Source organism: Echinops telfairi, unplaced genomic scaffold (genome assembly GCF_000313985.2).
Source record: "Echinops telfairi isolate 266 unplaced genomic scaffold, ASM31398v2 ScPeMD7_7425;HRSCAF=8463, whole genome shotgun sequence".
In the NCBI taxonomy this organism is placed as follows: domain Eukaryota; kingdom Metazoa; phylum Chordata; class Mammalia; order Afrosoricida; family Tenrecidae; genus Echinops; species Echinops telfairi.
This window is the reverse complement of record NW_022111325.1, coordinates 5,916,879-5,932,272: the sequence shown is the minus strand read 5'-3', so window position 1 is coordinate 5,932,272 and position 15,394 is coordinate 5,916,879. Positions and strand designations below refer to the sequence as shown.

General features: G+C 40.8%; 1 protein-coding gene across 1 annotated transcript in view; it reads left to right on the top strand.

Annotated features, from left to right (window-relative positions):
* The window catches only part of AIM2 (absent in melanoma 2), a 24,909-nt gene extending 11,609 nt beyond the window's left edge, over window positions 1-13,300 (top strand). The window contains 5 exon segments of the mRNA XM_004714805.1: window positions 3,725-4,050; window positions 4,053-4,130; window positions 6,861-6,869; window positions 8,693-8,871; window positions 13,193-13,300. Coding sequence (XP_004714862.1) covers window positions 3,725-4,050; window positions 4,053-4,130; window positions 6,861-6,869; window positions 8,693-8,871; window positions 13,193-13,300 — 700 coding nt within the window.
* Window positions 13,301-15,394: the final 2,094 nt, after the last annotated feature.

Genomic DNA, 15,394 nt, shown 5'->3' with positions numbered 1-15,394 from the left:
CTCTCTCTCTCTCTCTCTCTCTCTCTCTCTCTCTCTCGCTCGCTCTCTCGCTCTCTCGCTCTCGCTCTTGCTCTCCCCAAAGCAAGTTCGGATCAATAATTTTATACTTTTCCTAACACAAAATGATATTAAATTTTCTCAGTCACTTATAATCATCCACTCTGAGTTAATATGTATGCTTTAAAAAATCACTTGATAAGAAATATAAAGGTAAATAAGAAACAAAAGTAATGAGAAAAGGAAGTCAGTCTAGAATGAATCATCATGCCTCTACATCCATAGGAAGTGATGTCATGGACTGATGTGCTGCACCCAAAATCTTCCCACGTGGTAAGGGAGGATGGGGTAAGTGGATTGACTTCCCCCTTTTTTTAAGAATTAGTCACAATCTGTTCTTTTCCACATTGGCCCTGTGCTATGTTATTGCATGCAAGTAAGTGAAAGCAAGGCTATAATATGAAAAGTATGTCTAGGTAATAGAAATAGAAATTGTTTCATATTCATCAACCAGGCACTGGTCATTTTAACATGCTGTCACTGGTTGGAGTCCACAGGTAGACAGGACGTTGTTTTCAGGAAGGGTGTTGGAAAGCGGATTACTACCAGAGGAAGAAGTCCTGGTGGCATAGTGGCTTACTCTTTGGGTTGCTAACTGCAAGGCAGCAGTTAAAACTCCTTGGGAGAAAAATGCGACTTTCTACTCCCATGAAGAGTTACAGTTTCAGAAACCCACCGGGGCACATCTCCTCCCCATCGGGCTGCTGCGAGTTGGGATGGACTCAATGGCAGTGTGTGAGTTGAGATCAGGAGGAGAATGAAAGAATCAGGATGAAAGCGAGAGTGTCACTTCCAATCCATTTGCAGCAAAGGGAGTCCACCATCACAGGGAGCTCAGACCACGGGGTTCCCTTGCAGAATTGTCATAATTTTGATGGAAGGGAGAATACATTTATACATCGGCACTGACCAATGTGAGGTTAAAGTTTCCAGTTGAGATACATATATATATATCTCCAAACCAACCAGAATTCCCCCCCCCAAAAAGCTATGTATTTTTTTAACCAAACAACATTATCACTTTCAAAGTACTCTCCATTACACTTAATACATTTGTCAATACCCATTGAAAATGGGGTGGAGACCCAATGACCATCTGTAAACAATTGGACATCCCCTCACAGAGGGGTTATAGGGAAGAGATGAGCCAGTCAGGTGCAGTATAGCGCCGATGAAACACACAACTTTGCTTTAGTTCTTTGGTGCTTCCTTCCCCCACTATCATGACCTTAATTCTATCTTACAAATTGGATTAGACCAGAACATGCACACTCCTACAGATGAGTCTGAAACATAGGGAATCGAGCGTAGATCAACCCCTCAGGGTCACCAATGGCAGTAAAGATACCAGGAGGATTACAGGAGGGTGGGGGGAGAAAGGGGGAATAGATCACAAGGATCAACTTATAACCCCCTCCCTGAGGGACAAACAACGGAAAAGTGGGTAAGGGGTGATGGAGGACAATGTAAGATATGAAAATAATAATCTATAACTTATCAAGAGTTTGTGAGGGAGGGAGGGTGGGAGAGGGAGGGGGGAGAAATGGGGAGCTGGTATCAGAGGCTCAAGTGGGAAAAGAATGTTTTGAAAATGATGATGGCAGCATATGTGCAAATGCGCCTGACTCAATGGATGAATGTATGGATTGTGATAAGAGATGTAAGAGCCCCCAATAAAAGTATTTAATAATAAAAAAGTACATTCGTGAAATCTGTGATCTCATTCTTGGAAACATTTTTCAAACTCATCTGTTTGAATGGCTGGCAGCACCTCTCTCATTTTTTTCTACACCTCTTTTACGTTGTCTAATTGCTGTCCTTTTATGTCCTTCTGCATTCTCAGAAACAGAAAGAGGTCACATGAAGCATCCGGTGAGCAGATGGGTGGGGCAAGAGAGGCATGCTGTTTTTTGCCAAAAAATGGCACCCTGAGATGGCTGTGTGAGCAGATGCATTGTTGTGATGGCAAAGCCAGTCCCCCTTCTGCCACAAATCAGACCTTTTTTTTGTTGCATACTGTTAGGCAATCTTTTCAGAACCTCTCTAGAAAGCTTGATGAACATCTGACCGGGTGGAATGAACCCTAAATGCACTATGAGTTGACATTTTTATTCATTTGGGAAATTGTCCAGAATGAAGTTTGTCATCAACTGACATGTCATCTTTTTAAAATGAGAAAACCACTCATAATTGAGGTTTTTCCCCATAGGGCTCTCCATGTAAGCTGTGTTCAACATCACAACAGTTTCTGTGGCATTTATCCTGAGCAGGAAACAAAATTTCACAGTTGCACGCTGTTCTCTTAAATCAACCATTACAAAAAATGGGGTTCGAGAGAACCAAGACTGCTTTTCCAAAAACATGCACTGTGACCAGAGAGAACCTTCCCAGGTGACCACTGGGTGCACTAACTCAGAATGAGTTGTTTGATGCTCGCCTAGTAGGACAAATGCTTACAAAAGCTCCACTCCATCCAGCACAATTACATTTGGGGGTGGGATGGAGGGGGGTGCCCCCTTGCATATATATATAACAGATGTAAAATATTGACACTGATTTGGAGTTTGCCTCCCAAAATGGCATTATCAAGCACTATATTGTGCTACCTTATCTGAACAAAGCAAAGTAAATCATGCTTCTGTATTACCAATTTCATCTAGATAGTTCTAGGTCTCAGAGCACTTCTGAACCCCTCTAACCCCTTTCCTTTGATTTCAGCTGTCTTAACTTGATTTCCTGAGTTTTAACATTGTGAGTGAAGTAAAGGTTTCAAATAATACCTTTAAAAAAAATCATTTTATTGGGGCTCGTGCAAATCTTATCACAACCCATCCATCGATTGAATCAGGCATATTTATACATATGTTGCCTTCATTATTTTCTAGACATTTCCTTTCTATTGAGCCCTTGGTATCAGCTCCTCTTTGTTTTTTAACCCCCGCCCCCACCCTCATAAACCCCTAATTGATTGTACATTGTTATTATTTTTAGCTTTCACACCGACCACTGTCTCCCTTCCCCCATGTTTTCTGTTGTTATTCTCTTTGTAGAGGGGTGTATGGTTATGTGTCGATCTCATTGCAATTGGTTCCCCTTTCTCCCTTCCTTTCCCCCTCTTTCCCCTACCCTTCTGGTATCACTCTTCCCATTCCTGTTCCTGGATTCTGTGTGTCTTGAGCTCCCATCTCTTATCTATACCTGTGTACATGTTCTGGTCTAGTCTGAACCGGGAAGCAGCTCTGGGGTCATGGTAGTGGGAGGTGAGGCAGCCTCAAGGAACCAGAGGAATATAGTGTTTCATTGATGCTTTACTGCACCTAGTGACTCATCCCTTCCTTGTGGCCCCTCTGTGGGGAGATTGTTCCACTGTCTACAGATGGACTTTGGATTTCTGCTCCAGGCCCCCGCGTTCTCACCAATATGTTTCTGTTTGTTATGTGTCTGCTGATGTCTAGTACCCGGTCCCTATAGCTCCTCATGTTCGCACCAGTGGTGTGCTTCTTCCAGGTGGATTTGTTGCTTCACTGCTGGCTGGCGGCTTGTGTAACTTCAAGCCCTTAAGACCCCAGATGCTATATATTTTTATATCTGGGCAATATCCATGGAATAATACCTTATTTAGTCACATCTAATGCTTTTATTCTGTTGTCTTCATCCTGGGAAACAGAGAGATGGTGGTCCAGGAGAAGTCCATGCAAGAAGGATTGCAGAAAAGATATGTTGCAGCCATGGTACTGAACGCAATAAAGTCATTCAAGTGTGAGTCCTAAGAAGGGAAGAAAGAAATGATGCTTCATTTAACAATGACAATGGATCCTTTTTTGTGAATGTTTTCAAGACAGCCAAAAGAAAAATTCATCTCAAAGTAAATAATTAAAATATCAAGGTTTTATCACCAAAATACTTTTCTGGAGGTAAATAATGACTCACTTGTATCTGATGCTGAATCTGACCAGAAGATCAGTGTTTCAAAGCATATTATCAGAAAATCTAGTGAACCCCAAAGATCAATAAGCTTTAAAGTCAACCTATGGGAACAATTGTGAATGGAGTGTTTGTAATACATAAGGTAAGTTCCTAAATATAATTTTGTATTGGTTATTAAGAATAATTTATTCTCCACGCTGAGCTTGAAAGAACCTTAGGAATCATTCATTATAATTTTTAATATATGAAAAGCAAACAAACACAGGAAGAAATAATGTACCACAAACTAATGATATGCCCAAACTCAGACACAGTAGAAGTGTTTTTACTGTCAAGAAACTATCACAACCATATTTCAACTTCTTTTTAGCCTCCATAAAAACTATTTTATGAACAAATAATGTTATCTCTCTAGGTTACTTTTGTACTCTATACATGGACTTTGTATTTTAATTGACTACTGTTGTGGACCACCACTTGTCTAGCAGTTTGTCCTACTGTGGTGGCTTGTGTGTTGCTGTGATGTGGGAAGCTGTGTCACTGGTATTTCAAATGCCAGCAGGGTCATGGGAAGAGAACAGGCTGCGGCAGAGCTTCCAGACTAAGAACAGACTCTGAAGAAGGAATGGACTGCGCACTTGAAAGAATGAATTTTTGAAAACCTTATGAACAGCATTTGTGTTAGGCAGGGTTCTCTAGAGAAACAAAACCAGGACACCTGTGATGATATAGATAGATAGATAGATGATAGATAGATAGATAGATAGATAGATAGATAGATAGATAGATAGATTTATACAGCAACAAGAAGAATAACAGCTAATTAGTCCATACAGCAGTACAGAGGGCTCAGTTCAACTCAGTTTTGTGGAATAGTTAATATACTGGAAGGCCTTCAACTCACTTGGGCTGCTGGATCCAAAGTCAAGGAAGCAGGCAGCAGAGTCTTTCCTCGGGCAAGGCAGGCAGAGTCTGCCTGAAGGCAGCCGATAGCAGGGTGGGTCAGCAATTTTGAGACCATCTCAAGAAGAGATTTGACCCATTGAACACTAATTACAGAAGACCTGATGATCTGTAGCAGGAGATCAAGAGCATCGTTCATGGAGAAAGTGAAAAGTCATTAAAAATCCAGGAAAGCAAGAACAGATCTAAGTGTTAGAAGAGACTCTGAAACTTGCTCTTAATCATAGAGCAGCTGAATCAAGTGGAAGAAGGATGATGTCAAAGAGTAAATATACAATTTCAAAGGGCAGCTAGAGAAGACAAAGCTAAACATTATAATGAAATATGCAAAGTTCTAAAATGAGAAAATCTAAAAGGAAGAACATGCTCAGCATTATCTGAAACTGAAAGAACTCAAGAAAAAATTCAAGCCTTGAGGGATATTGAAACTTTCATGGGCAACATACTGAATGATGGTGGAAGCATCAAAAGAAGATGGAAAGAATACACAGTCACTCTACCAAGAACAACTAGTAGACATTTCACCAATTCAAGAGGTAGCATATGAACAATGACCAATGGTACTGAAAGAAGAAGTTCAAGCTGCATTGAAACTAGTAGCCCAAAACAAGACTCCAGAATTCATAGAATATCAATTGAAATATTTCAACAAGTTGATAGAGCACTGGAATCACTCGGTCATCTCTGACACGAAATTTGGGAAATGGCCATTTGGCCAACTGACAGGAAGAGATTCATATTTGTACTCATTCTAAAGAAAGATGACTCATCAGGAGGCTCAAATGATAGAACAATAACATTAAGATCACATCCAAGTACAATTCTGCAGAAGAGCAACCAACAATGGTTCCCTCAGAGCATTGACAGGGATCTGCCAGAGGTTCAGACCAGATGAAGATGTGGAATGAGGGATATCATTGTTAATTTCACATGAATTTTGGCTGAAAGTAGACTACCAGCAAGATTACTTCTGTTTTTGTTTTTTCTCTTTACTATGCAAAGGCATTTGGCTGTGTGAATTATAACAAATTATGGATAGTGTTGTAAAAAATGAGAATCTCAGAACACCTAATTGTACTGATGCAGCACTTATACATGGATCAAGAGACAGCTGTGGGAACAGAACAAGGGGATATGGCATGATTTAAAATCCAGAAAGTTGCGTGTCAATGTTGTATCCTCTCATGATACTTATTCAATCTGTGAGCTGAGTAAATAATTAAAGAAGCTGGATTATATGAAAAAATATGTGGCACCAGTCTTGAAGGAAAGCTTATTAACAACCTGCAATATGCAGATGAAATAACCACTTGCTTGCTGAAAGTGAGGAGGACTTGAAGCACTTGCTGATGAAGATCAAAGATTGCAGCCTTCAGTATGGCTTATAATTCAATGTAAAAATAAATCCCAAATCCCCACAACTGTTCCAATATGTGACATAATGATAAGTGGAGAAACAATTGAAATAAAGTATTTGCTCTTGCTTTGATCCACAATCAATGGTCATGGAAGCAGTAGTCAAAGGGTCAAAGGATGCATTGCATTCATCCACTGGACAAGAATTTTTTAAAGTCTTGAAAAACAAGGCTTTTACTTTGAGTTCAGTATTAGGTTTATGGAGTGGGGGAAGCCAGCCCCCCCATTACTACTACCCACAGGTTCATTAATGCACAATTGTATGATATATATATATATATATATATATATATTATATTAAAGTCACCGAGAGCATGAGAGATGAAGAGGTATTGCAATGATGCAGTCAGACACGTTACATGGTAGCATTGCTCACCTCAGCCCAGCTTGGTGGTTCACGTGGAGAGAGGGGGAAGGGAAGGAGGTCAAGGGAACAGGGGATCAAGGATGGGAGAGGAGAGAGGGAAGAGAGGGGAGCAACCAGCAAGAGAACCCAGCAGAGAGAAGTCAGAGAGAGCGAGCTCTATTGCTAGCCCAGGCCTATATACCTTTGGGGCGGGACGATGCAAGCCCACTAATTATAGGTGAAGACATACATCACAGGAAGGGGTTGCACTATAGGTTACACAGTAATGAGAGGGGGTGGTCTAGGGACATACACACAATAGGAAGAGGAGGGATTGGGGGTATACTTGTGGCAAGATGGGCAGATCCTAGATTTAGGATGGCAGCTTAACTTTGACCTGTTCCCTGGGTATCCATAGGAACCATTAGCAGTAGGGTGTAAACCCCTCCTACAGGAACCAAGCTAATGGTCCCAAGCTTTAGCTCATTGTCCCCAGCAGCAGGGAGCAGGCCCACCCCTTGGTCTGGCGACTGACTATCTTCAGGGAGGATGACCTCCCCCCACACTTTGAGGACTAAATTACAACGGACACAAACCATGGTATTTTCAGTTTCCTTACATGCTTGTGAAAGTTGGAGATTGAATGAGGATGACTGATGAAGAATCGATGTACTTGAATTATGGTGCTGGTGAAGAATATTGAAGTTACCATGGACTTCCAAAAGAATAAATTTATCTGTCTTGCAAGAAGTATAGCCAGAATGTTCCTTTTAGGCCTGGATGGTACACCTCCATCTCACATACTTTGGAAATTTTATCAGGACAGACCAGTCCTTAGGTGGGGACATCTTTCTTGGTAAAGTAGAGGGGCAGGGAAAAAGAGGAAGGTCCTTAACAGGATGGATTGACACAGTGGCTGCAACAATGGCTTCAACTATAACAGTTATGAGGATGGCGCACGACCAGGTGGTGGTTAGTCCTTTTGTACAGAGGGTCACGACGAGTTCGAACTGACTGGATGGCACCCAACATCACTGTGGAGCCAAAGTAATTGTAGTTGAATACTAAATATTAGACCAAATCCGTTGATCTGGAACACTGATAATTAAGGGAGGGTTGAAGAACTCTGATTAACGAAGAAAAGTGTTTAGCATAAGGATAGTTAATAGACATGAGTAATAATAAAATATTATGAGTCTGGGCCTCTGGGAAGTTACACTTGTGTGTCTGTTTTCCGTTTGGAGAGAATCTGCTTAATATGCATCTAGGGGTCTTAGTATAAACTGCACTGGGCTAGGGATAGTGGGAGAGGAATGGACAGAGATAATCTTTCTTTTCAAGGAAAATTCAGAAAAAGGGTCTTTGATATGAAGGCTATGCTTTTTTGCCCTGATTCTCAGTCTTCAATATGGCAACCTTCCACAAACATATAATCAACCAGCCTCGAAAATTAAACCTCAAGTATTATTAGCTCTCAGGTGAGAACATCAGTACTATGTTCTCTTTTGACCAAGTTTTGATTTTGAATTATTTTCTGTCCTTGATTCCTTACTCTTGTTCACACTCTTTACTAGGTTGTACATCATTGACTTATGCCTTTCCTGCATCGTTGCTTTAAATAACTTTCTCCTAACTTCAATGCCTTTCTATTCCTTGGCTTCTCTGGCATTTGACCTTGGAGACGTCCCATATTTTACATCTACTCTTTGCCGCCTACTGGGATTATCCTGGCCTCATAAAAGAAAGGAGCTTGAGTCTGGAAAGAGGTTCATGAGGCAAAATTTCAGAGTAATATATTTGTCTCCTCGTTTTGAATTTGCTAGCATGTATCAGATATACAAATTTATCTGTCAGTAGCAAAGCTCCTTTTTTTCAAATAATATTTTGATTGAAGGCTTTTGGAAGTACATCTAATGTTTGATTGATATGACACGCCTTAATCAGATTATCAGAGGTTAGGGGATAATTTTCATAGAACTGAAGGAAGGAATCGCATCTCATTTAACCCGAATGACAACACAAGGATCATGGAAGTAGTAGGGCTTGGATCACCCTCCAAAATCAACTGTAAGGAAGGGGATAAACTTCAAATTACATTCTTTAAGCTGTCAGAAAATGGAGAAAAGTTGCAGCTGAAGTCTGAAGTTCACAGTTTCATTAAGGTGAGAACTGTATGCAGGAAGCTCAGCTCTCTAAGTGGGTGGTATTTTCTGTTCACGTTCAGAAAGCTGGACAGGGCCTACCAAACAGGAGGTGGTATGGGAGACTCAGATATCGAGCACACCTGCTTCTCACAGAATGGAGCAACCTGTCTTTTAGGAAATACACACCCTAGATACACAATTAAGAGGATATGAACTTCAGAAGGCAGATATACAGAGCTATGGTACCCACACAGCTCCACAGAGAGCCCCCTTTTCACAGTGCAAGTTCAATGCAGGACGTTTAATTTAGACAAATCACCCGAACAAGTATACAAAAGTACCCATAGCTTGAATATTCTCTTCTCAAAGCCAATCCCTATTCCCACATCACCACTGCAATTGAGTCCTTTAGACTCACAACCACCCATGAAACAGAGTGGAACCGCTCCTTAAAGTTTTCAAAAGCATACATCTTAACAAAAGCAAGCAGACAGCTTCACTTTCCTCTCTTGCAGCAGATGGTAAATTGGAACTGCCACACTCATCATTAACAGTACAAGGCCTAACCTATTACACCACCAAGTCTCCTTAGCCATTCCTGTGCCTTCTATAAATAGAACTGCTCTAAGTTCCTGTGGACTCATGTTGTTCTCAGTTGCGTCAGATAGACCTGTGCCCCGAGGGTTTTCAATGGCTGATATTCCAGAAACGGATCGCCAATCCTTTTTTCTGAGGTGACGTTGGGTTGGCTCAAACCACACTCTTTTAGTTTAGCAGCAAGACACGTTAACTGTGCCACACAGGATTCTGCACCTAGAAGTACAGTGCCACTGGCCTGGCATAAACCACAACCCCTGCTTTCTTTCACCTTCAAACCCTCTGTCTGCCACGTGGGCTCTTCCCATGGGTTAGTTTCATGTTGACTGTCATCTGCATTTCTGTGTGAGGGTAGGAGCTTGAGGCACCTGCATACATGCCTTTGCTAAGTAGTAGTGCAAACCTCATGCAGGATATTCACTTCACAAGAATGATCTGACCAAACAATGTATTCAGAGGAGGGTGGAGGGGGTGGGGGAGAAAATTTAAAGAGAAGAGGGAAAGAGAGATTCATTTCAAGACAACGGCATTAGTACAAGCAAGGGAGGGTAACTGATTCTTTGCACCTCTATGTTTTACTATTTATTTATTTTATTCAGGTTTTTAAAGCTAAAGGATGAAATGAAACAATTAAGGTCAATAGAATGAAACAATTAAAGTCAATAGAATGAAACAATTAAAGTCAATAGACCTGAACAGCACTGAACTGAAGAATACCTGAAACAGACCCTACCACTACATTGCGTGCGCTCAGCTTATGTGCTGTCTAAGTTCCCATTTCTCAAAAAAAAAAAAAAAAGTAACTCCAAAATCTCAGAGTTTTATCACAATAAAAAAATTTTTTTTTTTCATCCATTCTAGGCTCAAGTCTGATTTAGTTTGGGGTTAAGGCAATTGCTCTGCTCTTTGTAAATATGTAGAGGTACTGTAGTTGTTCAATAATTTTGTGATGGTTGAGTGAATAAAATTATTAATAAAAATAAAACTCAATATGGGCCATGATGGCCAATTTTATGTGTCAATTTAGCTGAGGTATGGTGCACAGTTGTCAATCAAATACTGCTAAGGGTATTTTTAGATATGGTTAACATTTATAATCATTTGATGTTAAGCAAACTGAGTTATCTTCCATAGCACAGGTGGGCCTTATCCTGTCTGTTGACAGCTTTATGAGCAAAATTGGGGTTTTATTTTAAGGAAGAAGGATTCTTCTGCTTTAAGATTATAACATAGATATCCTGGGGAAGTTATCAACTTACCTGGTTCATAGATTTGGAACTCAAATTTCTAGAATTCACACTGGCCTGATCTTTGGACTTTGGATCACTCACTCACTCACTCACTCACTCACTCACTGCTACTGAGTCCATTTCAACCCACAGTGACCCTCTAGGACAGAACATAACTGTGGGTTTCTGAGACTATAACTCTCAAAATACACACAAACACACAGGCACACAACCAAAAATCCTCATTGCTATCCAGTCGATGCCAACTCATAGTGACCTTACCGGGCAGGGTAGAACTGTCCTTGTGAGTGTCCAAGTCTATAACGCTCTCTTTTCTTCTATCCCCAAGACTGGAACTCTTTCGAGGAGTATAAAGGCCCTTCTTTCTACCACAAAGCAGCTGGTGATTTTGAACTGCTGACCTTGTGGGTAGCAGCACAAAGCACACCCACTATATATCTCTCTCTCTCTCTATAGAATCCAAGCCTATTGCTGTTGAGCCAATGTCAACTCATAGTGACCCCATAGACAAGGTTAAAACTAAAATGTCCACATAGGGTTTCCAAGGCTGAATCTCTATACAGAAAGATGGCCACATTATTCACTGTGGAACTGTTCTATAAACAAAGTGTGCTTCATTACGTGTATATGCATTTGTGCATTTGTATATAAATGAATAAAAAGATCAGGAGTCTGAAAGGATACACAGTGTACTGATGATGATGATTTTATTTGAAGAAAAAATGATTTTTTTCTTATTTAACATTATTTGAGAAAATGCTTGTAATAAGAATATAGTTATTAGTCTATGGGTGAATAAAGAATGACTTTTAAGTTTAATTGTGAAATTTATAAGATATGTAAAATGTATGAAAAGGCTTTAATTAAATTCCATGTCTCACCATGCAGCTAGCTGTAAAGAAAGAATATTACCAACAACCTTAGATGCATTTCTTCTCATTTTTGTCATACTGTGATATCCCAGGGATATTTCTTTGCCTTCTGCATATCTTTAAAGTTGGCACAAGAAGGCACAAATCACACTTCTAATATGCATGTGGTGGCAGAAAACATCTGTGTGCACTGCTGTGATCCTCTCTTTGGCCCACACACTTTAAAATTAAGGGAATCTAACTTCTTCTTTTCTCTTTTCCTCCAAGGAGAGGTTATATGATGAAAATTGTAAAATATTAAATGAAGTTGAGGCATGGAATGAAAAGACAAATCTGTAAGTAAAATAACAACACACACAGATACTGTTTTGTATATAGTTTTATTCCTTTCTTTTCTCATTTATAAACATGTTTGCTCTAAGAAGACCACAGATCAAAGGGAAATCAGTAGGATATTAAGGGAAAAAGGCCTTGGACAGGTCACTTAAATGGCTCATTGCCTAACTCTTAATCACCTTACTTACATACTCAAGAATAGGCAATAAGCAACTTTATCAGAAACAACATGAATCTAGAGTCATGGAATGTCTCAGAATATAAACATTATTTATGTATAAGAAAATCTTTCATTTCCAATGTCCAAAAATCAAATTAGATTTTGGTGGAAATATGATATTTTCTCAGGATGAAGTTTCCTAACTGGCTGAGAGATCTTACGATCCTGACAGCTTCATTCAGTCTCTCTGTACTTCAGTTTTCTCTCTATTAGATGAAGAAATTGGATTACATAATGTCTCAGGTGTTTTCAAATTCTGGATTCCCCAAAGGACCAACGTTTCTGGAACATATCTATTAGAATGCTATTCACATAATACTGGAGTAGGAAAATTTAAATATATGTCTGTGTTAGCCTGGGTACTTTAAAGAAACAAATCCACAGAAATCCATGTATAAGAGAGAGTTTTATATAAAGGTTAAGTGTACATCAAGAAAACATCCCAACCCAGTGCTGCCCAAGCCCAGAAGTCCAACATTAACTCATTAGCCCATATGTCCAACACCAATCCACAAAGCCCTCCTCCATCTCACAAAACAGATGCAATGATGCCAGCTGCAGGAGGAAAGCCGAATCAGTGAGTGTGTAAGCATCTCAGCACTAGCAGGGGTCTCCACACAGGTGCTCTAGCACCCAGGGCTGCATCAGGGTAGGTCCATGTGGCTTCTCCTCAGGGTTGTCTTGCAGGAAGTGAGCCTGGCCAGCTGAAGCAGAGAACTGGCTGAGGCAACTGCACCCTGGTCCGACCTTCAGAAAGCAAGAGACCCGAGAACTAGAAAGGCGAGGCTCACTGAGCCATTTATCCCTCTGCCCTTCAATTAACCCATGTATTTACCGGCCAGGTTGGCACAATAAACTAACTACCTCAATGTCTAAACCTTATTCCTGGCATTTAAACCTACTGTCTTAGTTAATGCTGCCACAAAAACAAAATCCCTATAAGCATATGACTTCTTTTGTCTATGTCTAAACCTTATTCCTGGCATTTAAACCTACTGTCTTAGTTAATGCTGCCACAACAACAAAATCCCTATAAGCATATGACTTCTTTTCTCTCTTATAAGTTAGAAGATGACGTAGGCAACACCCCAGGGAAACCTCTTACATCTGATCTTCACTGTGACATGAGTAAGAGTTTTTCATCCCATCCTTATCCCCTTACAACTGATTAGCTGATCACATGAGATTGCATCATGGGGCTGACTACATCATGGCATAACTGCCAAACCACTGAGAATCATGGCCCAGCCAAATGGACAAGTAATCTTGGTGGGCACCATTCAATCCATGACACTATGTGTGCTGCTAAAAGAGCAGCTTGTGTGGACTTCATGCATGTCAGATTAGGAGTGTCCCATACGTGTTCAATGACTAATTTTCCAGAAGTGATGACAAGACACCTCTGAGTGCATAAATCATGTGCATGATCCAGGCACTCTTTTTAAAAAATTATTTTATTGGGGGTCATACAATTCTTATCACAATCCATACATACATCCATTGTGTCAAGCACATATGACCATTTGTTGCCCTCATCATTCTCAAAACATTTGTCTTCTACTTTAGCCCCTAATATCAGTTGCTCATTTGCCCCCTCCCTTCCTCCCTCCCCCCTCCCCCATGAACCCTTCATAGTTCATAAATTATAGTTTTGTCATAAGTTACCCTGTCCGACGTCCCCACGCCCCGCCCTCTTTTCTGCTGTCCCTCCCCCAGGGAGGAGGCAATACTTAGATTCTTGTAATCGGTTCCCTCTTTCTACCCCACATTCCCTTCACCCTCCAGGCCCCTCTCACCACTGGTCCTGAAGGAGTCATCCAGATATCAGACATCAAAGAACTAAAAATCAGATCAGTGGGTGCCCACCTTCCTGATACGATCACTGAAGACAAACGTGTGCATAAGCAAAGGTGGTGAAGAAAGCTGATGGTGCCCGACTATCAAAAGATATAGCATCTGGGGTCTTAAAGGCTTGAAGACAAGCAAGTGGCCAACTAGCTCAGAAGCAACAAAGCCCACAAGGAAGAAGCACAACAGCATGCGTGACCACGAGCTGTTAAAGGGATCAGGTATCAAGCATCAAAGAACAAAAAATATCATTGTAAAGGTGGGTGAGTGCAGTGGAGACTCAAAGCCCAACGGTAGGCAACTGGACACCCCCTTGCTGAAGGGTTGTGGGGAGGAGATGAGCCAATCAGTGTGCAGGGCAGCAATGCTGAAACATATAACTTTCCTCTAGTTCTTAAATGCTTCCTCCCCCACACTCTTATGATCCCAATTCTACCTTACAAATCTGGCTAGACCAGAGGATGTACATTGGTACAGATAGCAACTGGAAACACAAGGAATCCAGGACAGATGACTCCTTCAGGATCCAGGCACTCTTATGTCAAATATAGAACCAAGAAATTTGATTTGAAAGATAATTTTTCTTGATAATTTTGAAGAATAAAGAGATAAAGATAGGCCAATTGAGATGCTGCTTGTCTTATATTTTCCCCTTTACTCACACTGTGCTTACTGATTTCTCGTGGGCCATACTCTTTTCCTTTTCACCCCTTTAAGTCTCTTCTTTCATGCTCACCTTTCTTGTTTAGTATAGCCCTGACCTTTGAGCCACAAGCCCTGGTGTCACTGTTGGTTAAGTATTGTACTGAAAACTGCAAGATTAGTGATTAAAACCCACCAGCTGCTCTATGGGACACTATCCTTTCCCGTAAGGATATACAGTCTAGGAAACCCTATACAGGGTCACTGTGAACGGGGAATGGACTTGACGGGTATGGGTTTAGTCCTTTGAGCTAGTAGCCCTTTTGTGGGTTGAGAGTCTAAAATGAAAGGCCCACTCATGCCCATGAATACTGTGGGTAGCGCACAGCAGGAAAGAGGAAGTAGACAGAGTGCCCCATGTCAGGAGGAGAGTGAAATATTTTGGAAGGATGGAAGGAGGCTTAAAAAGGTATTTCTGATACCATTGCTGTGAAAGTAAGTTTTGGGATGTTGGGATTGAAGGTACCAAGAAATGTAGATATCTACCTGCATGTCCATTTCTGTGTACCTGGATAAGTCAGCATTTATATTTTATCTGCTTGTCTTTCAGTGTTAACTTGGGTAATTGTCCCTAAATGTCTTTCTCTGAATGTGGCAAAAGCATGAACTTTGTCATATAGATCCAGCCACCTCTTTCTGTTGCAGCCAAGATGTGCAATTCACAAATGCCACATGTTTCTGTGTTCTTATGAGCTCAGGGAAATCTTTGTTCCTTT